The sequence below is a fragment of the Cebus imitator genome, unplaced genomic scaffold (assembly GCF_001604975.1).
Source record: "Cebus imitator isolate Cc_AM_T3 unplaced genomic scaffold, Cebus_imitator-1.0 Scaffold46, whole genome shotgun sequence".
Lineage (NCBI taxonomy): Eukaryota > Metazoa > Chordata > Mammalia > Primates > Cebidae > Cebus > Cebus imitator.
The window spans coordinates 2,618,372-2,643,299 of NW_016107361.1; the positions used below are offsets into that span (position 1 = coordinate 2,618,372).

A 24,928-nucleotide genomic window follows, 5' to 3' on the forward strand; every position below is an offset into this window, starting at 1 on the left:
CTGGATTGGATGGAAACAGAAAAAGGAGACAACTCCTAGAAAACATACAAGGCCTGCGACATGCATGGCAATGTATAACCAATTACAGAGGAAGTGAAAAATTGTTTACCCAAGAAAGTAGAAAAACTTACAAAACATGGGAAAAGGCAAAAAAATGTATGACAATGAGCCTGTTCCAGTTCCAATATTCTATGGTTATAATGGTCTATAATACGATAGTCTTACATACAGGCTCTATTATGAATTTCTTTACTTTAGCAAAGATCAATGTCCAATATCATCATAGAATGGAATCAGGCTACACATTTTATTAATTTGTCATCAAGTGTCTACTATGTATCAGACCCTGTGTAGAAACTGGAGATACTGAAACAATCCCTTGTCTCAAAGTACCTAATCCTCTGATATTTATGGAGTCTTCTGGATAGGCAAAAGTGGAGCTAGATTGATGGCAGTAAGAGAAGATAAGGAATACATATAAATTGGGCAAGCATAGACAGTGGATGCTGAGAAAAATAAGTGTATACTGGCTACATATGTGGCCAATAGAAACACAAGATTCAATGCAGGCATGCATTCATTTATTTATACATATTTTGCGGAGTCATTAAAAAAAGCAGTTATTTCTTAAATAGTCCATCGTCGAATCAAACATTAGGATTTTGGCTCCAATTATTTCAGACCATAAATCTCAACATCTTGACAAATTTATCTGCATGACTTACAATACCCCTTGCATTGCTGAACACTCATTTCCAGTCTACACAAGACACTGGACTACATATCTCTGCAAAATGATTAGTAAAGAAGGATCCATAGCAACCATGGGTTTAAAGTCAAACTATAAGCACAAAGGATTCCAAAATTGTTATTGACAAAGGCATTATTAATTGTTTTAAACTACATTTCCAAAACACTATTTCTTCAGGGTAACAATTTTAAAGGTAAACTAAGCTATATATTGTTTTGTCTTTACGTCTAAAATTATGATTGATTCCTGAAACTAAAAGATTTTCCTATTAACTTTGTTTCCTCTTTAACAGAAAAATACTAACCTGCTGAAGAGCTGTCACTCCAACTTTCCATCCTGGAAATGTATACAGAAGTTTACTACAAGAAGAAAAATAGTTGAAAGCTTTTTTTTTGGAGGAAGACAAAATCAGTTACACATTTAAAAAATGAAATAATAATAGGTGATATTTATGAATTTCTTACTCTTCCACACAGTATTCTGATAATTAAGCTAACGTCACAAGGTTAGTAATATTATCCAGACAAATTCTAGATCTCACACTACTATGCTATGCCACCTCTTTAAGAAATTAAATGTCCAAAGTAGAAAAAAAAAAATTATGAGTGATAAACCATTTCATATTACAGACAACAAAAAAAAAATTTAGGACTGCAAAAAGACTGTCATGAAAGGGACTAACTTATATTTTAACAACAATATTATCTGCATGTTATATGACTGTTATATGACAATAGTAATGCTGCTCTCAATTTCAGAAGCAAGCCATGAATGATAAATAACACATCCATGGAACAAACAGAAGTATCTGAAATCATAATAATTATCATTAAAGTATTAAATCACATATTAAATTGTGTAAATAGGCACAGATTAGTTTACTGAATACAATGGCTAAAGTACAGTAAAGAATGTACATATCAAATAAAGAACCAAAGAAAATAACTGTAAGGGCAAAGACAGTATTTCAGTCACCATCCCTGAACCTAGCACAAAGCAGGCAGTCAATGGTATTTGTTAAATTGAAATGAAGCACTGATTTAAAATATTATAGCTTTAATAATCTTATTTTCCCTTCTGAATTTATAAAGACTTTGGAAAAAACAATTTGGATGGTCAAATATTTTTATTTGCTTTTTTAAATGCTACACAAAGAAGTCTGAGCTGCCACCTTTTTTTACCGATAAATGTTTAAATAATGGGTAGAAGTATTCAAAATCATGTATCCAGCCCTCCAGCTATATCAATATTATAGTAGATATTCACCGTATCTATGGGAAATGACGAAAATATTTTTAACCCTGAAAATCATTTCTAAATGCTAGCACTAAATTATCATTGATTTACTTTTCCATCTTTTACCTTCTTCATATATGGAAAATTTTCATGTATGGAAAACTAGAAGCTCCCCAAGAATAATCTCATAATTATTATTTTCTGAGAGATCTCATATTACTTTATTAGAGCCTTCTGTATAGCAATTCTTTACAGTTAATAGGCCATCAGTACGAACTTTTCAATAAGCATTTATGAAGCTAACATGTGTCAGGATCACATGCCAGCTTTCATATATGTGATGCCACCAGCAACAACTTCAAAAGCAAGCATATAGCTGTATAGCTCAGTATCCCTGGGGGATTGGTTCCAGGTCTTCCCAACCTCTCTGCTGATACCAAAGTTAAGAGATGCTCGAGTCCCTTACATAAAATGCATATAACCATCACACATTTATACATATACTTTAATCTCTAGCTTACTCAAAAAACCTAACACTATGTAAATATTATGTAAATAAGCTGTTATTCTGTACTATTTTAAAATGTGATTTTTATTGTTGTATTATTATTTATTTTTTCTTGAATATTTTTGATCCGAAGTTGGTTGACTCCTCTGATACAGAGGACCAACTGTATTTATAGACAACCCTCCAAATAAATATACAAAAGCAGGACAAATGAGACTTAAGTATGCATTAGGAAGTAATAGATGAGGATAAAGTGACAACTATATTATTTTCTAACTAAAATACTTACTTGGATTTTACATTCCACAATTGCAGGCTTCCTTGTTCACTGCCCAGAAGTATTTTATTCAAGTAGGTACTTGGATGCAAAATTGCAGAAATTTTAAATACTGTTTTATCAAAAGTCAATTGCAGGTATTCTTCTACAAAAGTGAAAGTTATAATTATGTTTTATAAAATAGTTTAAAATGTTTTATATAACCATATATTTATCGCTTAAAGTCTATCGTATCAAAGCTAAAATAAACCACAGAATTAGATACTAATCTATACATTCCTTGAGAAAATAAATGAAGGGCAACTTGTAAATGTAATTTAGACTGTGAAAAATTTTCTATGACTTCTAATAAAAATACTATTAAAAGTTTCATTCACTTTTGAATTACTTTACAGAAAAGGATAAAGTTTAACAAAAGATCAGCATTAATATTTCTGTAATTTGATCCACAAGCAGAAGTGAATATTCCAAGTGAAGTGCTTATACTTAGCTTTTCCAGGGAATGAAGACCCAACTATATGGAAAGTTTGATGGGCCACTCAAAAAATGCCAAAAATAAAACGCGTATCTCAGTGAAACTAGTAACAGTACTTGTCACACATTTCCACAAAAGAACCTCTAATAAAGGAAAAGAAAAAAAACTTACAACCCTGTGGAGTGCGGGGTGGCATAGCCAGTGGTCACTTGCTCCAAGACCAAAAAATTCTCTGAAATCTTTGGTTATATTCAAAATTTCTATGTTTGAATTCTGCTTTTTACTTTATAGTTCCTCCACAATTAAAACAATGTTTCACCAAATTTTCCAATAAATTTACATATCAAAGAAGGTATTTTATTGAGGAAAGGTGTAGATATTCTAGGAATAAATTCTTCATGTTTAAAGATACATAATCCCATAAACATAGCCACTGTCTAAGACTGTCACAGTTGAAAGAAACTGATTCATATCCCTAGGAAAAGGATGTATATTTTCCTTCTGATTATAAGATCAAGTTTACTATTAAAGTCCTCTTTACTAAAAGCTGAAATACAAACCAAGAATTATTCAGGTATGAAAATACATCAATATTCACTCCATAGGGAAAACAATATAACAAATCATTTTGTAATAATATATTACAACAAAATAGCAATGGAAAATATATTAGTTGAGGTAAGCACATGCAACAATTTATAAGTAGTTAACTTGCTAAAGTTGTTTATCTCTTTCTTACTTAGAACATTTTTTCTTATACATGTTAAAGATTTTTAATTTTTTTTTTTTTTTTTTTTTTTTACTATTTACAGGCAAAACCTTTGGCATAGATATTGACAGATTTTAAGTTTTAACTAAACACAGACTACCCTAAGATAAAGCAAATAAATTGTTAGCTCTTACCTTCTGAATATATGTGCCAAATAATAAGAATGCTGTCAGTATCAACAGAGATAATGTGGTCTCCAAAGGGTTGCAAGAGATGGATTTCTGCCTTATGACCCTTAAAGGTATGTACTATCTACAACATCAAAGTTTAAAAGAATTTCGTATTACTCAGTCATCATGTCATATTGTTCATTTTATCCCCAAAACATGCCAATCCTGAGATGCTTCTGTTAAGAAATGCAGCCCAACTCTTGATTATTAAAGGTTAGGATGAACACATAAATATCAAGGAACCAGGCGTGTTCATCTGCTCTCTCAGCCAGTTCAACAATAAGAAGGTAAACTGTTCATTAAGAACAAAGAAATGAGACCTCTGAGGCTCAGCCTTCCAACTTAGGTTAGAGAGGAGGCAGGCACACAGACCTAGGTACCTCACCCAATTCAATCAGTGCAACTATATATATCCTAGCAAGATGGTATGTTCCAGAAGGCTGATCTCTATATACTTCATAATCAACTGGTCGTCAGATGAGTTAGGAAAGGGGGATTCGACGTCTTCTTCCCCATACCTCTCTGCTTTAACAGAGACCCTTATGGTAGCTGATCCTTCCAAAAGTATAGCCCTTTCTCCACGGTTTCAGTCCTCACGAGATTCCAATAACACTGTTTCTTCTCCTTGGCCCTTTGACATTAGGGGTGGTAACAATTTCCTACAGTTGATAGTGTCTGATGCCTCCCCACCCCTACTTTGTTCCACTAACCCTGACCATACCTGTGCATATATGAACATTTTTCCCAATTCTAAAAATCTGAACACCTTCTATTAAAGATCTCCACAGGTAAGTTACCTTCCTCTGCCACAGGTAGTGATGATAAAAGACTATGAGAACCACCTCTCTCCAAGTCCCTGACAAGTACAGGGACATTATCATTTGGCTATCTTTGTAACCCCATTCCTACTTTTCCTTTCATTCTAGACCAGTAAAGCCAGGTCATCTCTCAAGCTAGTTGTTCCAGGACAAATTCAGAAAACAACTGGTAGATTTAGACCCGAAAAGCTCTTTTCTTAGCAGTGGAGAAAACACAGAATCTAGCATTCTCAAATAGGGAACAAGCATCTGGTTTTTAGAAAAAGAGTTATGAGCTAAGTTATGCATAGTGAATAACCAATCCACATAAAGTGGTAGTAAAATATTCCCAGGAAAGCGTTAAAAAAAAAAAAAAAAAAACTTAATAATACACATTACGTCCTATCTCAACAAATACACAGAACAAAAAACTCCTGAGATGGGAACTGAGTGGGCATAAAAAATTTTAGAGAAGGTGTCCAAGTAATTCTGATACTCATCTCTGACAAAGAAACTGAGTAAAACACCAGTTCTAAGTAAGCCTTTTCTGAAAATTTATCTTCCTCCAGAAAACTGAATATACATTAGAAATAAAAGAATACTGTATATTTCCAGAGTGTGCCAGGTAAAGAATGACAAAATTAAAGTTCCCTCCACTATCATGACAAATAACTACTGACTGCAAAAGACAAACAAGTTAAAATAGTTTAGTGATACAAACCTCTTTATTACGGGCAAATGCAGAGAAAACATTCCCATATGCAGCAAAGACTAATCTGCCATCAGCTGCCATACAGCAGATATCCTGTGGAACAGAATTACCTAGGAGAAAATACAAAATGAAAGAAACAAGAATTTTTAAGATGTTAAAGAGAAACCTCAAGTATACATATAACATTTTTCATGGCTATAATTCAAAAATATTTATAAAGATCAAAGTTGGGACTCAGAGTATAAAATTTTGACTAAAATATTTTAGATATCTGTAAGTAACTATGAAACTAAGGATAGGAAATCACCTTGTCCTTCCCTAAGAGAACAAATGTCTAGATTTGCAGAAATAAAAACATAATCCTAGAGAAATGAAAAGAAGCTTTTGGAGGTTATTTGGAAAAAAACTGTCATTTGATACACAAAGCTCTGACAGACGGTCATCCAGTCTTCATGTGAACACCTTTTTTTTCCTTTTTTTTGAGAGATGTAGTCTCGTTGTGCCACCCAGGCTGGAGTGCAGCTGTGCAATCTCGGCACGCTCCAACATCCGCCTCCTGAGTTCAAGTGATTCTCCTGCCTCAGCCTCCTTAGTAGCTAGGATTACCAGTGTGTACCACCATGACCTGCTAATTTTTGCATTTTTAGTAGAGGCAGGGTTTTGCCATGTTAGATAGGCTGGTCTTGAACTCCTGACCTCAGGTGATCTGCCCGCCTTGGCCTTCCAAAGTGCTGGGATTACGGGCATGAGCCACCGTGCTTGGCCCATGTGAACACGTGAATATCTTCTGGAACATCAAGTTCACTAATAACTCCAGAAAAATTTTAAAAGTAACTCAAAACCTAGATCTCTAACTCTACCCTTTGGACCAACCCAAAAGTATTCCATATGGTATTCTATATGTCCACTCCTAAAACATTTAAAGACAATATTGTTTCTACAGTCTTCTCCAGGTAAATATGCCTATCAAGCTAGCATTTCTCACGTGACATGTGATTCTTCTCTCATTATCCTGGTCATACTGACCTTTTCCTTTCCTCTTTTGGGGCGTGAGGGTTAGAAGACAGAGGATTGTTGTATTTTTCATGCTGTAAATTCCATATTAGGATTTGTTTGCATAATCCTGTTTCTATAGGTTTATCATTCACTTTTGTTTTCAACTTAAGTTCCAATGCCTTTCTTCTGCCGTCTAATCTATTATTAAAATGTAAGTTTAATAGACATACACATTACAGTCCTTGTAGGCCTTTTCTGTTTCTCTCACAAGGACCATATTTGATGGTAAAATTAGTATCTCTCAGCCCTGAGAAATGCTTTATCCTATTAGATAGTTTAAAAAAAAAACAAGGCCAGTGCGATGGCTCAAGCCTGCAATCCCAGTACTTTGGGAGGTTGAGATGGGCAGATCACCTGAGCTCAGGATTTCGAGACCAGCCTGACCAGCATGGAGAATCCCCATTTCTACTAAAAATACAAAATTAGCTGGGCATGGAGGCGCATGCCTGTAATCCCAGCTACTCAGGAGGCCGAGGCAGGAGAATCGCTTGAACTTGGAAGGTGGAGGTTGTGGTGAGCCAAGATCACGCCACTGCACTCCAGCCTGGGCAAGAAGAGCTAAACTCCATCTCAAAAACAAAACAAAACAAAACTCTTCCACTGAAAAAAACACACCAAAATGTGAGAAAAGGGGAAACTTTTCCTTACAGTAGAAGGAATAATGGCAAAAGAAAATCACTGCAGGCTGACAATGCTTTATCTGAAATGCTTGAGACCAGAAGGGTTTCAGATTTCAGAGTGTTTTGGATTTTGGACTATTTGCATACCAGGTGAACATTACTAATTTGGAAATGTGAATCAGAAATGTTCCAATGAACATTTCCCTTTGAACATCATGTCAGTTCCCAAAAAGTTTCAGACTTTGGAGCATTTTGGGTTTCAAATTTTTAGATTAAGGATAATCAACATGTATTTGGCAACCATCATACTAATAACTGATTCAGGCAAGTACCATCATAAAATGCTAAAAGCAGAGGTGATAACTTTGAAGAGTACTAGGATATTTACATAGTCCCAGTGCATATTACCAAAGGATACTTATTGATAACCAAGGCCAAAACACTAACTTTAAAATGGGGCCTCCTAACCAATGGCTGACGGGAATAGAACTAACCAACAGCATGTGCCTTCCGATACAATTTACTGTGATTCCTGCCAAAGGGTACAACCTGAATCTAATCCTGAAGAAATGTCAAAAAAAAGTCAAACTGAAGGACATTCTAAATGAGCCTGTACTCTTCAAAAGTGTCAATGTGTCAATATCATGAAGCACAAAGAAAGTCTAAAGAACAGTTTCCAATTAAAAAAAAAAAAGATATGTAACAACTGAAAGCAAAACATGATTCTATCCTGGTATCCTTTTTTGTTTCTGATATGTAAGTTTATCAGACATACATGTTACCCTGGCTTCCTTATGTGTTCTGTAAATCTCAAATTTATGTCAAAATAAAAAATTTTTTTTAGATATGCATAAATTCAGAATAAAGTATATACTTACTTACTGCAACCAGACTCAGTTTCTGAACCTGTTTAAAAAAAGAAAAAAGGTTAAATTTTCATTAACAAACACAATCATAATAACCTAACATCTGAAGATAAAGATACAACCTCATATGTATATTTGCTATGCTGTCCTTCATAAGGAAGACACTTACTGACCCTAATTTTTATTATTAGGAAAGTTTATATTTTCAACTCTATTTCACCAGGAGTGGTGATGGAAAGGGTAGGCAAAAGTCTTCTATAATGAGCCAAATATTAAATACTTTAGGCTTTGCAGGCCATGCATGTGGTCTCTGTTGCAACTACTCACTTCTGCCACTGTAGCACAAAAACAGCCATACACAATACATAAATGATGTGCACGGGTGTATTAAACTTTTATCCATAGATACTGATATTTGATTTTCACAAAGTTTGCATGTCATGAAAATCCTTTTCCCCAACCCTAGCCTGACCCTGCAAACATTTAAACTTGTCAGAATCATTCAGAACTCCTGGGTCATACAAAAACAAGCAGTGGGCTAGACTGGCTTGCAGACTCTAATTTGCTGACTCAATCATGGCTACTGATCCAACTGTATGACCCTAGAAAAATAAGCTCCCTGTGCCTCAAATTCTTCATCTGTAAAACAGGAATTTGCTTTATGGGACTGTTAAAAGGATTCAATGAGTAAATTTGTGTAAAACAGAATGGGCCAGTCATATAGTAATTGCTCAATACGTCATAGCTGCTACCATCACTACCACCACCTATTCACAACTTGTCTAGTTTCCCCTGTAGAAGCAGCTACTCTGTAGGACTGTAGGAAGTCTGACTGGGGACAGCAAATATAGCCATAGTCATGGGGCAGAGCACTTGTAGACCCAATTAGTGACTTAGGTTTATTAGCACCATTTATTTGTTTTTTTCACTCCCAAGTATTTTCAGTTTCAGAGGTCATAGCCCAATGCATTGGCTAGTCCGAGCAGTGTACAGTCTGGGTAAAGAGCATTTACATGCCATGTTGTTACGAATGTATCATCAGTGTTAGAACTAGAGGAGACCTTAAAAGCCATCTTTATGGTGACTAAATGTCAATGCACTGTTAAATAAATTGTTAACTTTATAAAATGTGCAAATATGTAACTCTCCTAACCAAAGGGTTTCTTTGGAAGTAGAATGAAGGGAAAAAAACATGTGTTTGTGTGTAACACAGTGTCAGGAAAGACACTGTACCAAAGACAAGATTTCAAAAGCTCTTTAAGAGAGAAACTTAGAAAAATTACATTTCCAAGAAGAAAACATATCAGCAAAAGTTAGCAAGCAAGGACCAAGCACAGAGAATGATAATATTCTCATAGGATTAATGGTATGGTTCTAACCCACCCTGTCTCCATTACCAACCCAGACTGAGAAACCCAACTGCTCTTGATCTCAACTCAGCCCTCACTTTCCTCTTCCACTAACTCAACTAGTTCCCAACTCCCAGCTTTTCTTGCTAATAAGGCATTTGATATTCACAATCCTCCAAGAGAGACAACTCTACAACATGTTTTCCAGAAAAGAAAGTACTTAACACTATTACCATTCTCATCATCAAGGTTCCTGCTCTCACAGAGCTTACATTCTTTTCGAGAAGACAAAAGAAATTAGTAAACGAGACATTATTACAATGATTGATGAGCTCTCAAAGGAAAAAAAAAATCATCATTGACAAGTAACAATTTTTCTGAAATTTACTTCTGTCTTCTTTTTTTTTTTTTTTTTTGAAACGAGTCTCACTCTGTCGCCAGGCTGGAGTGCAGTGGCCCGATCTGGGCTCACTGCAACCTCTGCCTCACGAGTTCAAGCAATTCTTCTGCCTCAGCCTCCCAAGTAGCTGGGACTACTACGGGCACGCGCCACCACGGCCAGCTAATTTTTGTATTTTTAGTAGAGACGGTGTTTCACCCTGTTGGCCAGGATGGTCCCGATATCCTGACCTCGTGTTCCGTCTGCCTTGGCCTCCCAAAGTGCTGGGATTACAGGCTGAGCCACCGCGCCCGGCCGAAATTTACCTTTACAGTTCAATATAAAGGTGCTACGGTATAATGATATCTACCTTGCCAAGAAATGGCTGCAAGGCTTAGAGTGACAGTGCCAGACACTTAGCGTTAGTTGAAAATAACTGATTGCTATCAGATATTTTCCCTAACCGTAATTAATCTCGCCCTCTCTGATCCTCCCAATGTATTCTACCTAGTGTGAATTTCTAACGCAGATCTTGTCACCAATGAAGTAATAGCGTGCGTGTTTTTCTCTCTCATTAAGAATGCAATAAAATAAATAAATGGGGGGAAAAAAAAAAAACTTGTGCAAGAATGCAAGAGGTGGAGGTTTGTAATTGTTTCCACCTTCAAGGGAAGATCAGTAAGTATTCACTGAACAAATATTATTGCCATAGAACTGAGATGTTGTCTAACAGTTTCCCCCAGTCAGCCTGCTTCTGAAACTCGCCCTAGGAGGACTGCAAATGCTAAATCAGCACGTGTTATGTGACCGGATGGTGAAACGTTAATAGGACAGAGAAGGGTTAAAGAAGGGAAGCCCGTGGTAGATGGGAAGAGAGAACCGGATTGCTCCAGGACAGAGTTAGGGGTCGGGGAGGATGATTCCCGGGAAGCCAACCAAAGAAGTCACTCACGTCATAGGTGTGGAAACTCTTGCCTACGCACGTTGTTACATAGAACCGGCGCTTGAGCGCGCTGAACCGCACCACGTGTGGAACGTCGTTGCTGAAAAGCCCCAAGGCCCGGAACCCCGCAAACAGCGCGCTGGCCGTGCGCCTCTCCGAGGCCTGTTCCATTGCTGCCGCGATCCCGGCTCCTCTCCGCCCCGGTCCTGAAGGAAAACACGTACCCAGCCCCTTCAGCGTGCGTAGTGTAACAGTTCTCGGCCACCCACAGCTGGAGACACAAGACCGCTTCCGGGGTCCGCTGCGAATTGCGTTTCCGGAGACTACCCTCAGTGCAACACATAAAGTGCTCCCTCCAGAGCTCGCATGGGAGGCGTGACTGCAGTTCCGTTGGCTACGGTTTCCAGCACGTTGCTTCGCGTGGTTCTTCAACTTGCTGCTGCAGGAAACTCCTCAGGTTCCCACCGGACTGCAAGGGCGGGAAGCACCAAGAGGGAAGCGCGACTTCCAGGAGAGTGGAGAGGAAATCAACGTCTTGGAGATGAAAAGGAGTTAAACTTATGATTATTTAAAAATGTACCAAAACATGAGACTAGAAAAATTTGAACACTGGATAGCCGATGATATTAAGGAGTTATGTTTAATTTTTACATGTGATAGTAGCGTTATGAATACATTTTTAAAGATTCGCATCTTTTGGATATGTATTGACATATTTACAGAGGAAAACTATAATGGACATTTCAAAGGGGACAGAGGGATGCGCCCACAGACTCCCTGGGGAGTAGAACTAATTATTTGGGAGAGGGAACTGCCCACTTGGGCAACTTGGATGGATATAGATTCCTCCCGGAAAAGGAAGATAAATATTAAATGTTATTGGGACCCCTGGATTAAGTCAGTATTCCTTGAGGTTGGCTGTCAAAAGCAGACAGTAGCGGCTCTAAAGAGGAGCTCGTTAAGATGCAAAGGAGAGTCTGGGCGGTTCTTTAGAGCTAAGTGCCTTGGGGTGCTGAAAAAGACTGATTCCAGTGCAGTGGGTGTCAGATTCTTCACTCCTCAGGAGCCAGCTACCTTACCAAGTTGTAGGTTTGGGAAGCAATCTCCGAGCTTGTAAACTAAAACAGTGGTGACCTTAGAGCCCAGGACCAAAGTTCGGCATATGGAATAAGCTCTTATCTTACTGTTTTGTTTCCATTTCATCTCTTTTATGAAAGTCTTTTGGCAGCCTAATAAGGTTTGGATCGAGTGACTAATGGAAACATACTTTTACTTGAAGGGGATAAAGAGGGTCTATTATACCTAATGAACAGAGATCAGTGTAATCTCTCGGGTGCCTTCCAGTTCTAAAATGTAATCATTTTATTATGAAACAAAAGTAACTTGTTAGCTAATTTGAATATCTGACCCATACATTCTTGAACAAAAGAAAAATCGATGTATTTTGCATTTCTTGGCACAGAGCCTCAAACACTTTGGATGTAAAGATAATTAAGAAACAGATGCTAACAGAATGAGAGCTTGTTATTTAGCGGACATGTTGTACTTACTTGTACTTTTGTTTATACCCCGGATTTCTCAATAGCAGTGCACATTTTCAGCCATGTTTGTGGTATGACTTAAAAGTGGACAAGTTGATAATTATTTGTAAATGTTATTTAAATTTAAAAAGAGGGAAAAAGAGCATCTCACTGTACTATTAGCTCATTTATTAGGCTTATTTTATTTTAGAAGTTTAGTGAGTAAGCTCCAAAAAGGTAGAGATTTTTTTTTTTCATTCTGTTCATTAATACATAACAAGCACCCGGAACAGTATATGGAACAAAAGGGGTGCTTAACAAACATTTGTTTAACAAAAAAGCTACATTTAAGTAATAAAATGCTAAAAACGTGGAATGTTGTCTCTTTTTTATGTTAGTCATGTTCCCTCCCAAACTAATGAGTTATGTAGTTTAGCATCCCCAATATTTAAACTCCTTCCTGTAAGAAGATGTATATCTCTGTCCTTCGCCCAAGATTTGTAGCAAACCCTTCATGGTGGAGCAGGAAAAGGAAGCATTTGACTTACTTTGGCCAGTGCATTGAGCAAATATGACGTTCACGAAGTCCCAGCAGAAGCTTGAAGGGTCATTTAAGCTCTTGCTCTTTTCCATTGCCGAAAGAGAAAGGCATGTCTCAAATAGAAGCTGTTTTTTCAGTCTGGGTCCTGAAAAGAGAAGGTCTGTAGATAAGACCTGCAGTTGACTTGAGGTTGCCGGTTTGTAATGAGTGAGAATTAACTGTTGTCGCAAACCAGTAAGACTTGGTGTTTGTTTGCCTTCTAATTATAACCTAGCAAAAGTCTATGTGAATTTTGGAGAAATGTGTGAAAATTAGCATCTAAAAGTAAAAAAATATATATATAGTTTGTTTTTCTTTATACAAGCCTGAAAGCTGCATTACAGAAAGTGAGGAATGGGCTGCAGGTTCACAAATGACAAATATCCTCTAGTATGATTTTAAGGTTTCCAAATTATTCATGTTCTTAGTTGTGTGCAAAAGGATGACACAGAATAAAGGCTCAGTGGATGTTTGATGCTTGAATAAATGCAAGTTTAATTTTTGTTTTGCAACTTTGGGGGAAAAGAAGGGACAGAGTTGTTTTAAAAGAAGCTGTGAAGAATAATGACAGGTTACAATAACATTGATTGATAGTCTCCTTTTCCTTTTGCACAGAAGCAGGTGACAGGAATCAGATAGTTTATCTGATAGTTGCTGTTGCCAATTCAGTTTCTGACTCATAATGGCCTTTAAAACAGTTTATTCTTGGGAAACATGTATTTAACTTTTAATTCATTTTAATTCCGTCATTCCTTTACTCAGCATGTCTATTGAGAACTACTGTGTGCTAGATATTTTACCAAGATAAAGTATGGGCTACACTCTTAAATTATTACCAGATCTTCCTCAAACTCCACATACATTTGATATTTACCCTGAATTATTCCATAAACTTTATATCTATAATATCTGCTCCAAACACAATCTAAGTTCACCCTCAATGCAATTTGAAATGCCCTGCCACTCTCTTCCACACAAGAATAGCTAGCAGAAGGGACAGTAGAACAGGGAGGGGTGTAGGGGCATAAAAAGACTGCATCTATGAGCACCATCTTGAAAAGTGGCATCTCAGCTAAAATTGCCAAGGCAATGATCTATTGACATAAGAGTAATTTATAGAAAGTTTCTTAGCCCATTTGTGCTGTTATAACAAAATACCTGAGACTAGGGAATTTGTAAACAACAAAAATTATTTCTCACAGTTCTGGGGCTGGGAAATCCAAGATTTAGCTGCTACTAGGTTTGGTGTGTGGTGAAGGCCTGTTCCTCATATATAGCACTGGCTAGGTGTCAACACATAGCAGAAATGACAGAAAAGGCAAAGGGCGATGAACACTATGTCCTCACGTGGTAGAAGATGGGAAGAACAGAAGAAACTAGACTAGTTTCCTCCAGCCTTTTTATGAGGAACTAATCCATTCATGAGTGTGGAGCCCTCCGGATATAATCACTTCCCCAAATACAGTAGGGATTTAAGCTTCAACATGAATTTTGGGTAGGACACATGTTCAAGCCACAGAAGGAAACAATGTGAAATATGCCAAATAATGGCATCCTCTTTACATGTTTACTTTTCCTGTATCTCTACCATCCCAGGTCACAATTTTAGGCTTGCTCCCTAAGATATTGGGGCTTACCTTCGTCTTGCTCATCCTTTATTCCTACTTCAAATTAAATCAAGATTAATTTTGTCTTGGCATTCAGGTAAATTGTAGCATTAAACATTAAGAAACAATAACCACCATTACAGAAAAACAAAAACAAAAATTTTATTTAACTAGCTCATGGGAAATCAAAAGAAGGATGAGGTCAAGATGGATTAATCTACTTGTATAATTATATATTTACAACATCAGGCTATTTCCATCTTTCTCTGCCATCCGTGGCTTCATCTCAATGCTGGTTTTAGGATAATTGCTAATTGTAATTGCTACTGCATGTTTCTTTGTTTGTATCTCATGAGAGGGGAAGACCATCACTCTATTGCCTTTTTTTAAAGTGAGGAAACTTTTTTTAGAGTTTGCCCCAAAAAACCTTATGCTTATTGCTCATCGCAAAAGGTGGCTATATGTTTATCCTGAACAAGACCCGAGTCAAGGTACTAGCTTATGAGTGTTAGCCTGGTTATCTCTGCTGTAAGCAAGAATATTGGGACACCCAGACTAGCTTGGACTAATCAAAATCCACCTCAGGAGCTGGGATCAATCCCTAAAGCCCTATGGTGGATGGGGAAATAGATGCAAAATTAAGAAGTTACAGAATCCTTGTTGAGGAGACAACGATAACATCTACTAGTTAGGTAATGGGGATAATTTCCACTTAGTCAAGGCATTTTTTTATTTAAAATCTAAAATTTTAACCTCGAGTACTAGAAAGTGTGTACTTTGGAATCAGCTAGATACTACACATTCTAGTTGTGCTACACTGGATATTTTGCTGATTGAGCCTTTTCTTGCATCTATAAAATTGGGATAGCACAGGATCGTTGCAAAGATTTTATAAGGTACTATAAGAAAAATAACTGATAAAACTACTCAGTAAGTGTTGCTTTCATTTATGACAATCCTTGTCTTTACTTCAAGAATAGCAGAGAATGGAAAAGAATCTTCCCACCTTCCTAAACAGAAGGTAGAACTCAATAATTAAGGCTAACCAATGTAAAATTGGTTTCTACTTATATTATGATATTGTTCATGAAATTCTATATATGAAATACAGGAGAAAGGGTAAAAGTGGTCTGGAGAGGAAATCCTAAGAAGAACGTGCTGAAGGTCTTTATAATGTCAGTGGCTGCTTTTAAGATTTCTGGTTTGAGCAACTTGATTATGATGCTCATTAGTGTAGTTTTATTTGTTTCTTCTGCTTCATTGAGCTTCTTGGAACTGTGGGTTTAGAGTTTTTTTTTTTTTTTTGGAGACGGAGTTTCGCTCTTGTTACCCAGGCTGGAGTGCAATGGCGCGATCTCGGCTCACCGCAACCTCCGCCTCCTGGGTTCAGGCAATTCTCCTGCCTCAGCCTCCTGAGTCGCTGGGATTACAGGCACGCGCCACCATGCCCAGCTAATTTTTTGTATTTTTAGTAGAGACGGGGTTTCACCATGTTGACCAGGATGGTCTCGATCTCTTGACCTCGTGATCCACCCGCCTCGGCCTCCCAAAGTGCTGGGATTACAGGCGTGAGCCACCGCTCCCGGCCGGGTTTAGAGTTTTTATAAAGTTTGGAGATTTACCATTGTTTCTTTCTATATTTTTTCTGTGCCTCTTTACTTCATTCCTTGCGATATTTATTACATGTATATTAGGCACCTGCAGTTGTTTCACAGCTCACTGATGGCCTTTTCATTTTTAAGTTATTGTTTCCCTTCTGTGTTTTATTTTGGATAGTTTTCCTTGGTATGTCTTCAAGTTTACCAATCTTATTTTTTGCAACGTCTAATCTCTCATCATTACCATTCACTGTGGATTTCACTTCACACATTACAGATTTCATATCTAGAAGCTGAATTGGGATTTTCTTGATGTATTCTGTGTCTATATTTAACTTTTTGAACATATTGAATATAGTTACAGTAACCATTTTAATGTCCTTGTCTGCTAATTCTAACTTCAATGTTAGCTCTGAATCAATTTCACTTTTTCTCTCATCATAGGTTGTATTTTCTCTCTTTTTTTATTTGTGATAATCTTTAATTATATAACAAATACCGTGAATTTTTTCTTTTTGGGTCCTAGGTAGTTTTTAATTTCGACAGATATTCTTGAAATTTATTGTAGGATGTAGCTAAGTTACTTGGAAACAGTTTGATTCTTTCAAGGGCTAATTATTCTTTATTATTAAAATAAGACTCTCCTGAGTGACCTATCCAATGCCTAATGATTTGTGAGATATTCCAGTCTAGTTGGTGAAAATAGTTAAAGTTTCTGGCTTTGAGTAAGTAATGGGCACTATTCCCTCTAATCGTTCAAATGACTCTTTCCCCAGTATTGGGTAGTTTTCTGACAGCCATATGCTGAGAAGTACCCAGCTAAATATTCAAGAGATATGCCTACAGGTCTCTGAGCTTCTTTCTCTGTGCACCTCTCACCTGAGGTACTCTGTCCTATAAACTACACTATCTTGGTAGAGTTCAAAATTGACAGTCTGTCAATAACTGTGTGCCTAAACTTTTCAACCTTCTTTCTATTGTCACAAAGCAGTCCTAGTCAGAAAACTAAAAATGAAGGTATTTGACAGGCTCTGTAACAGCCTTTATTCCTAATCTTTATAATAGTTACAAACAGGCATTCAAATAACTACATTTAAAGAATTTTCCTTACCATTTGCCAAGGACTTTATATTTATTGTGTACTTTAATTATAGTAATAACACAATAATATAGGAAGCATCATCCTTATTTTAGAAATGTAGAACCTGAGACTCAAAAAATTCAATTTGCAATTAACCTTGTATATGAGCTATTATCCTTTGTGTTTAGACATAAATAACTTTTGCATGATAATCATCAGTGAAACTATATTATTTGGTAATCTGTAAATACTGGGTATCAAAAAATATAGGTGTATTTATAAAGTGCAATGCCAGACGAAAGCCAACAGATATTCTCAAAGCTACAGTTGAAACAAAAGTATTTGAGAAAACTTAGTACTTTTGAATAATAAAAAGGAGGGAATACTGAAAAAATCTCAGATCAGTTTAGTGTTATTGTTTGGTATAATTCTCAGAAAGTCGGCTTGTAAGATTTAAAAAGGAATATAATTGAAATGTTTTAAAAGTCCCATTTTTGGATAAATTTATTTGATCTGTGGGTTTGATACGGGCTTAGTATGTTTTGACTTCAGAAAAGCATTTGATAAATTTCCCCTCACTTTCTGATATGGACAGAATGAAAAAAATTGATATTTGATTCTTAAGAGTTAAGGGAACTTTTTTTTTTTTTAAATAAAGAACATGGACAAATAAATTTACCAGCCTATAGAGTTGCCTCCTTTGAAGGTAAGGAGGGCTTAGTACTGTCTTGGTCAACACTTTTTCAAAAACTGAATTAAGCAATAGAAAGCCTATGAGGGAGAGTTATGTAATAATAGAACCAAGATTCAAATTCTCCAGATATCAATATACTGAAGGGATAGGACAAAAATAATAAGAAATGGTTAAAAGGAATAAATACAAATACCGATTTTTAGGTGAAATTATACAAATAGTGTAGAACTATGAAAACAGAAAATAGAAAAAAATGCAGCAACAGCACTAAAAGTAAACATGCCCCGATTTGGAATTCACCCACCCCCTCTCCTACAAACCTCTTTCTCCCCACTTCCACACACTAAAATGACACTCGATGTATAAGAAATATCAAAAACAAAGAGACCTAGAAAGAGTGTAACAGAGGGCACAAATTACTTGGCAAATAAAATGTGGAAATGTAATGGTAAGGGTACAATTATCAATAAATGGTTTCAGTGATTTTTTAGGCATTGGATAAAAATAGTATCAGCAACAGGAAAGCAAAACTTTATGGATACAAAGAAGTGAAGAATTACAACAGCAGTAGACTTTCATACAGCTTTCTTAGCCTCTGAATGAAGGATACAAAAGTGAGAATATAGGTAATATAAATAGCATGACTAACAGTGTAGTCGGAATAGGTATATATCCAACTTTATATGGTTAAATCACAGTTTGCAACTTTTTTTTTTTTGACCATGAGACATTGACATAACTGGCCATATACTAGTCCACCAAGAACACCTCAGTACATTTGAAAAACCAGAGATGTATGATCCACATTGTTGCAACATTTGGAAAGTTCTTACTAAATTAATATGATGCATCCTTTTGACAGTGTAATTTAAATGATTAATTTTATATTAGGACAATTATGGAATACATAGAAAAATAAAATATATAAATTACACAACATATTTAAGATAAAGCAGAAAATTCAAAGAAACTGCACTTAACTGCTATCTCCTTTCTCCCTAATCCTCAATTCTTTTAGGGGAATTGGGCCCAAAACTTTGTGAAAAATTGTGAGTGTATTTCTTTTCACAGTTCAGTAAAATCTAGTCAGTGAATCCTTACTAAAATGGAGTTAATAGACTTAAAGGAATTTATCTTATAATGGCATTTAAGGACTTGGATTAGGTCCTCAGAGGAAGATTTTTGGAAAGCAGGCATGTCCCAATTTTCCTCAAGACGAAAGAAACTGCCTATTCAGCCACACCCTGAGCTTCCCCGGACAAAGGCTGAGTCTTACTTTTCTATCCCCAGTGCTTGGCTGAAGTCTTGTTCCACAGTAAGTACTCTTTAAATGCTTACTGGACATATAATGTAAGTTTCCTCTTACCTGTTGGCAGGTAAGATGGATTTAAGGACATTGAACTTTCCCTATTCCGTCATGGTTTAGCCCCAACTAACCCTCAGGGGAGTGATTAGAAGATCATGTCTACTCCTAGGAAAAATCAGTGCATCCCCATGTGCTCTATTTTGGCCTAGGTTCTATGGTCCAGGGTCACCCTTCCTATTGGTGTTTGGAGGATTCTGGGTGGAAGGTGAGTGAGAGGGTGCCTATGGCTCTAGCTTGCTGCAGAAATTCAAGAATAGATTTAATATCCCCTGTTCACTTTTGCCTACTTTGTTTCTTCCAGGTGTGAGGAAGTTTCAAGAGGAGAGAGAGAGAAAAAAAAGTCAAGTGACAAAATTTAAGAAAAGGATGATTGCAATGCATCCTGAGCTGCCTATCTCCAAATATTCTTTCCCATAAGCAGAACCAACAGGTATAAAGGGGAGGAGTCAATGGGCTCCAAGGATGAGTGGAGGTAAAAATTTCAAGAAAGATAATGTCCCTTAGAAAAGTATGTGTGTAAATTGTCTACGAACTAGATTTGAAAGATGATTCATAAGAAACGAATTTGAGAATTATTTTATTAAGAAATATATAGTGTCAATTACAAAGAAACATGTACATTTTCAAAAGTGTTCACAAAATAAATTACATTTTATAATACATATATATATAAATTTATATATAATGTGTGTGTATATATATATATATACACACACACATATATATACAGTTTGTAACAAAAATACTTCTCAGGATCTACTTGCATATACCACTCTTGTCTGCTAGATAATATTTAAAACTTGGCTTAGAATACTTTCACAGTATTTTGCTTGAAAATTATTTTAAATTACTTCGTTATATTTACAACTATTTGTGAAACCCCATGTGCATTTACTTTCTTGTAAATTTTTAGTTTAACACAATTAGTGTCATTACATGTAGAAAGAATGTCTGCCTTTTAAACATAAATTTAGGTGCTATCGTCGAGTTAAATATTTTTCATTTTTCAAGGAATGAAGCTCTAATACACTTTTGGATTTTCCTCTTGAGTAATGCTGATACAATTACAGCTGCGAATTTCTGCCACAAAGCCAGTCATCAATGTTGTGGAAGCTTCCCTCAATATTTGAGGAGTAGTACTTCCCCTGCATTATAAACTTACATTGAACAATAAAAACTTACAAAAATAAGTTAAGAAACTCTTCTGTAATTAAAAGATAACTATTTGTGGTCTTCTTTGTCACAGTTAATGTTTCATCTACTTAATAAAGATGATTTATTTTGGTGCTGTGAAACATGACCATAATAAAGATGGTTTACTGTCATTTCCTTAAAGTTCGAATGAAGCGACGCCACAATCCTGGTAATTGTGAGACTTGTTCCAGACACTTATTGGTTGTGACTTTTCTTTTTTTCCTCTTCTTCATTGCCTGAGTAGCATTTATCTGTAGAATATGAGAATCAATAGTCAAAATTACTTTTCACTATCTTTAGTTACTGTGGTGTGCAGGTTATGTTGCCTTCTCCATGCAAATCCACCTTTCAATGTGTTTCCAAAGCACCTGCTTGCATGTGCTAGTATGTGCCTTCTCCAGGGGAATGCCTTCCTGTTTTTCCATTCACCTACTCTTGCTTCAAGATCAAGCACCACCTCCTACAAAAATCCTCTGTTAATAGCTCACACCTTGCTTTTGGAAACCCTTCTAGTGCTTAAGAGGGTGTGTCATTTAACTTGGCTCTCACATGCTTTTCTTAATATTGCATCACAGGTATTCCCCATAGCACTGAGAACAGTGTCTTAATCATAGGAAACACTGAATATTTGTTGGATGATTAAGTAAATGAATAAATTGCTGATTTCAAGATCTCCCTGACAAGATCACAAGTTCCTCATGGGCAAGAGCTATCTTATACCTCCTTATAGACATAATTCAGTAAACATAGTCTAGTTTTTGGACCCAACATGCATGCTCCTCTTCCCCATCCTGCCTCCTCCCCTGCCCCACCATCTAGATGTGCTGCAGACCTCTGAGGGCTTATTTTAAAGAGGATTCCGGTGTATGTCTTTATCTGAATTACCTTTGAGTAGTACACCGGGGCTCCTAGACACATGGTATGCAGATTAATAAAGTCAAGAGGTTACTAAGCACAAATCTTACAGTTTAAAATATGCAAAGTCATAAATATTATTAGTCTTAGACTCCCCATTTGGGCTTGGGAGGTGACTGAAGTAAACTTCTCCAAACTCTCCCTTTCTCACATGCTGTCCAAGAACTTGACGTAGCCTTTTGTTTGTGCTCTTATTTGAACAAATTTTATTGTGGCAATCTGTAGATTTGCCAGGGTCTCCTTCATAAGAAGGCATGGAGCCAAACAGGTTTCTCATATGGCTGTCTGATATTGAGTTTCTAATTCAAGCTCAATCCAGAGCAGCCCTATGACTTCAATCCTCAACCTCTAAAAAGTGACAGTCTTGTCCGTTTACTCAGATTGCAGATGTATAAAGTCCACTAGGTTAATAAGGAGCAATCATACGTATCTGCACTTGTCTCTCTCTTTCTTAAACTTGTCATCTTGAAGATAAATTCTCTACTTGCTGACTGAAATAAATATTTATTGAGTGCCTATTATGTGCCAGGCACTGTTCCAACTGCATTTACATGTATTGACTAATTTAATCCTCATAAACAACCTGTATAAGACTGATATGACATTTACTTTACCCATGAAGCTACAGAAAACAGAAGCTAAGATCCAAGTCTTCACAGAAGTTACCTGCAAGGATTCAAAGTCAGGCAGGCTGTCTCCAGAGTTCCCACGCCTAGCTTTCCACTACACTATCTCCATATTTAATGCTACACATGCATTCAAATGCAGATAACTACATCTGTAACAATAGCACCTATACAAGCAATTAAGTAAACGTAGGATAGAGATTTTATGTACAATGCAACATTTTAACAAAGAAGCTCACAATAATTAACTGATAAGAACAAGTGGTGTTGCTCAAACTTTGGACTGGACAAGAATCTCTTAAGGAGCCCCATAACCTGAGATTTTGATGTTGAAGGTATGGGTTGAGTCCCTGAGAACTGGCATTTTTAACAGCCATATCCCTATGCTCCAGCAATCAAAACATCCTGATATAGGAGGTCACTCATCATGCCTTGAAACATTGCCCTAAGGTTTAGGACCGTAATTCAGCCAAAACGGAATCAGAACTCTAGAAATAGATGGGTTTGAGTCCAGGTATCAACGTGGGACTAACTGACATCCTACTGCTTTTACCCGGCTCCTTTGCTCTTGAAAAGATAAAGCCCAGATAAAATTCGGAGAAAGACTTCTGCACCAAAGCCCCAGTTTAATTGAAGGTTATCCCCAAGGTACAAAGCGAGCGTCTGAGGCTTCGGGCTTACCTGAGTTTCCGAATAGCCTGGGCACCAGAGAGCGAGGGTAGCGTTAGTTCTCAAGACGAACAGTTCCTTGGCGAGCGGCGCGCAGCCGGCGGTGGGATTGAAGGTTAGGCGCTGGATTTCAGTAAGGCAGTGTGACTGCTCACCGGCGGCAAAGTTTAAGAGAAAGGGCGAAAACACCAGAAAGAAAAAAAGAGAGAGAGAGCGCGTTGGTGAGAACTGAGTGAAAGGGGAGGGGAGGAAGGTGGGGGAGGAGCGGAGAACACCACAAACAAGAGTAAGAGCGTGGAGGTCACTATTGAGAAGAGCAAGAAAGAACCAACCGCTGGGGAGCAGGGGCGTGGCGAGGGTGGCGGAGGGCGCTTGTTGCGAAAGGACAGTCACCCACGCTCGCTCCGCCCAAGTCTCCAGGCTGCCGAGGAGGCCAAAAGCCTGCGCCCATGAGCGAAGGCTGGGACCCCAGTAGGTGGTGCCCCTGACAAGATTTCCTGGTCCCAGTTCCCGATTTGCGTTTCCTCCGGATAGAGACTTCCTCTCCCTACTAGGCGCAGCCCCGCGCTGGCAGCCCAGTTGTCCCCTATCCCCTCCGGCGTTGTCCGGTAGCCTAGGCACCTCCCGGGGTTCTGCACACCGCAGGCTACTCCCTCTCCAAAATGCCTAGCGCCTCCCTGGAGAAAGCCAACAGCACTGACCTCTCTACTCACCCGATTGTTACAAAAGATGGTGGTGTTGAACTCGGTACTTTTGGTCTGGAAGAAAGAAACATGTGACAAGGAGGGTAAAGACTTTCAAGTCTACAAGGAAAATCATTCCCCCACCCTTTGTTCCCAGGCTTTAAAGGTACTCTGAAAACAGTTTGCAATCAGATACCTGTTTCCTATATCATCGACAAGGCAGTGAAATAGTCTTCAGATAGTGCTGGCTAGTGTTTGAAACCACACCAAAAGGTTCAGGTCTCAGAGGGAGACCTCCCCACTTCCTTCCCTCAAGTCACGACTGCACACGGCACTATGCTTGTGAGCAATAATGCCATTCTTTGGATGTCCACATCTGTACTGTAGCCGTTCATGAATACAAACTCTATCTAGAAATTAGGTTAATCAGGAAAATGATTACTACAAAAATTCTAAGTACATCATATTCTGTAATAAATTGCATCCTGAAACATCTAAAACACTGGCGAGACCTGAAGCACAGCATCAATCCTTAGGGCTTAGTTCATGAGAATGATCTCTCTTTTACTCCTCTTTCTTAAGCTCTTACCTCCTGCTGTCTTTTTACAGCACAATCGGAGCAGTACTTTAGCAGAGGATAGACATCCTTGGTGCATAATGCACTGCCTATCAATACCTGCTCTTCACCAGCATCTGCAGGCTTAGAATGTGTCGATTTCTAAATAATTATTTTAGATGTCAATATATTTGACTATCACTTGTACGAATTCTTGACAAAATGTGGGGGCCATTATTTTTTTCTAAATTATTTTTCTTTCCTACAAAGTTAAATTGTAGAGTGTGTGTATGTCTACCTTTCCGATGAAAATACATTTGTTTCAAAAAAGTTTCTTCACTTACCCCACTCATATATGTAAGCAAGTCTTCACGAATAGTACGGCAATACTCTTTTTTAATCTCCGTAAAGTCACAGTTAGTGAAGTCGTAAGTTAGCACCAGCCCTACAAGTTGTAAGATGAAGATTTTCCTGAAAGAAACTGACAGAACATATAGTAAGGTATCAGGGAATGTACCTGGAAACCCAGTTCCACCCCAGTTTCACACTAAACTCTTCCCACCAAGGCTGAATTGCCTCTAGATCTGTAGGGCCTGCCTTAGGGGCCAGTGCTCAAGCACCAGGCTGTGCCTCTCTTTCCCAGTACACAAGAAGCCCTTATTCACCCATGCTGTTGCCTTAAGTTGGAGTCTCCCTGATGCTCCAGAGCTTTCTGGCTGCACATATATAACACCTAAACGCCTACGGGCTCTTTTCTCCTAGGCCAATGATTTTCTACCATGTCATTCTCTTCCTTTATAGAATTCTGAATTGATGATGTGAAAGGAAAAAAAAAAAAAGGAGTAGCTAAATCTATGGGATTTTAACATTAGTAAAGTCATCAGGAATTTCCCTCACATTCCTCCTTTTTGCTTTGCCCCAAATTCTTCAT

The 24,928-nt window shown here is 37.5% G+C and overlaps 2 protein-coding genes and 1 long non-coding RNA gene across 4 annotated transcripts in view; 1 reads left to right on the forward strand and 2 right to left on the reverse strand.

Annotated features, from left to right (window-relative positions):
- Positions 1-11,354, reverse strand: part of WDR36 (WD repeat domain 36) — a 34,401-nt gene extending 23,047 nt beyond the window's left edge. The window contains exons 1-6 of the mRNA XM_017527216.2: positions 10,918-11,354; positions 8,250-8,277; positions 5,705-5,805; positions 4,151-4,268; positions 2,785-2,917; positions 1,056-1,110 (exon numbers count right to left, since the gene is read on the reverse strand). Coding sequence (XP_017382705.2) covers positions 1,056-1,110; positions 2,785-2,917; positions 4,151-4,268; positions 5,705-5,805; positions 8,250-8,277; positions 10,918-11,079 — 597 coding nt within the window. The 5' untranslated portion in view covers positions 11,080-11,354. The remainder of the gene's footprint in view (positions 1-1,055; positions 1,111-2,784; positions 2,918-4,150; positions 4,269-5,704; positions 5,806-8,249; positions 8,278-10,917) is intronic.
- On the forward strand, positions 1,047-19,948 carry LOC119470989. 2 transcript variants are annotated; one of them, XR_005199975.1, is made up of 4 exons: positions 1,047-1,256; positions 4,060-4,257; positions 19,141-19,303; positions 19,656-19,948. It is a non-coding gene; the product is annotated as an uncharacterized LOC119470989 (long non-coding RNA). The 2 variants fall into 2 exon arrangements; XR_005199976.1 differs by lacking the exons at positions 19,141-19,303; positions 19,656-19,948 and adding an exon at positions 7,805-8,250.
- Positions 19,949-20,088: 140 nt separating this feature from the next.
- On the reverse strand, positions 20,089-24,928 carry LOC108303365 (thymic stromal lymphopoietin). The gene is made up of 5 exons (XM_017527169.2): positions 24,895-24,928; positions 24,342-24,478; positions 23,472-23,516; positions 22,771-22,905; positions 20,089-20,799 (listed from the first exon to the last, which is right to left on the reverse strand). The coding sequence occupies exons 1-5, from the start codon at positions 24,926-24,928 to the stop codon at positions 20,677-20,679; spliced, it is 474 nt and encodes a 157-aa protein (XP_017382658.1). The 3' UTR covers positions 20,089-20,676.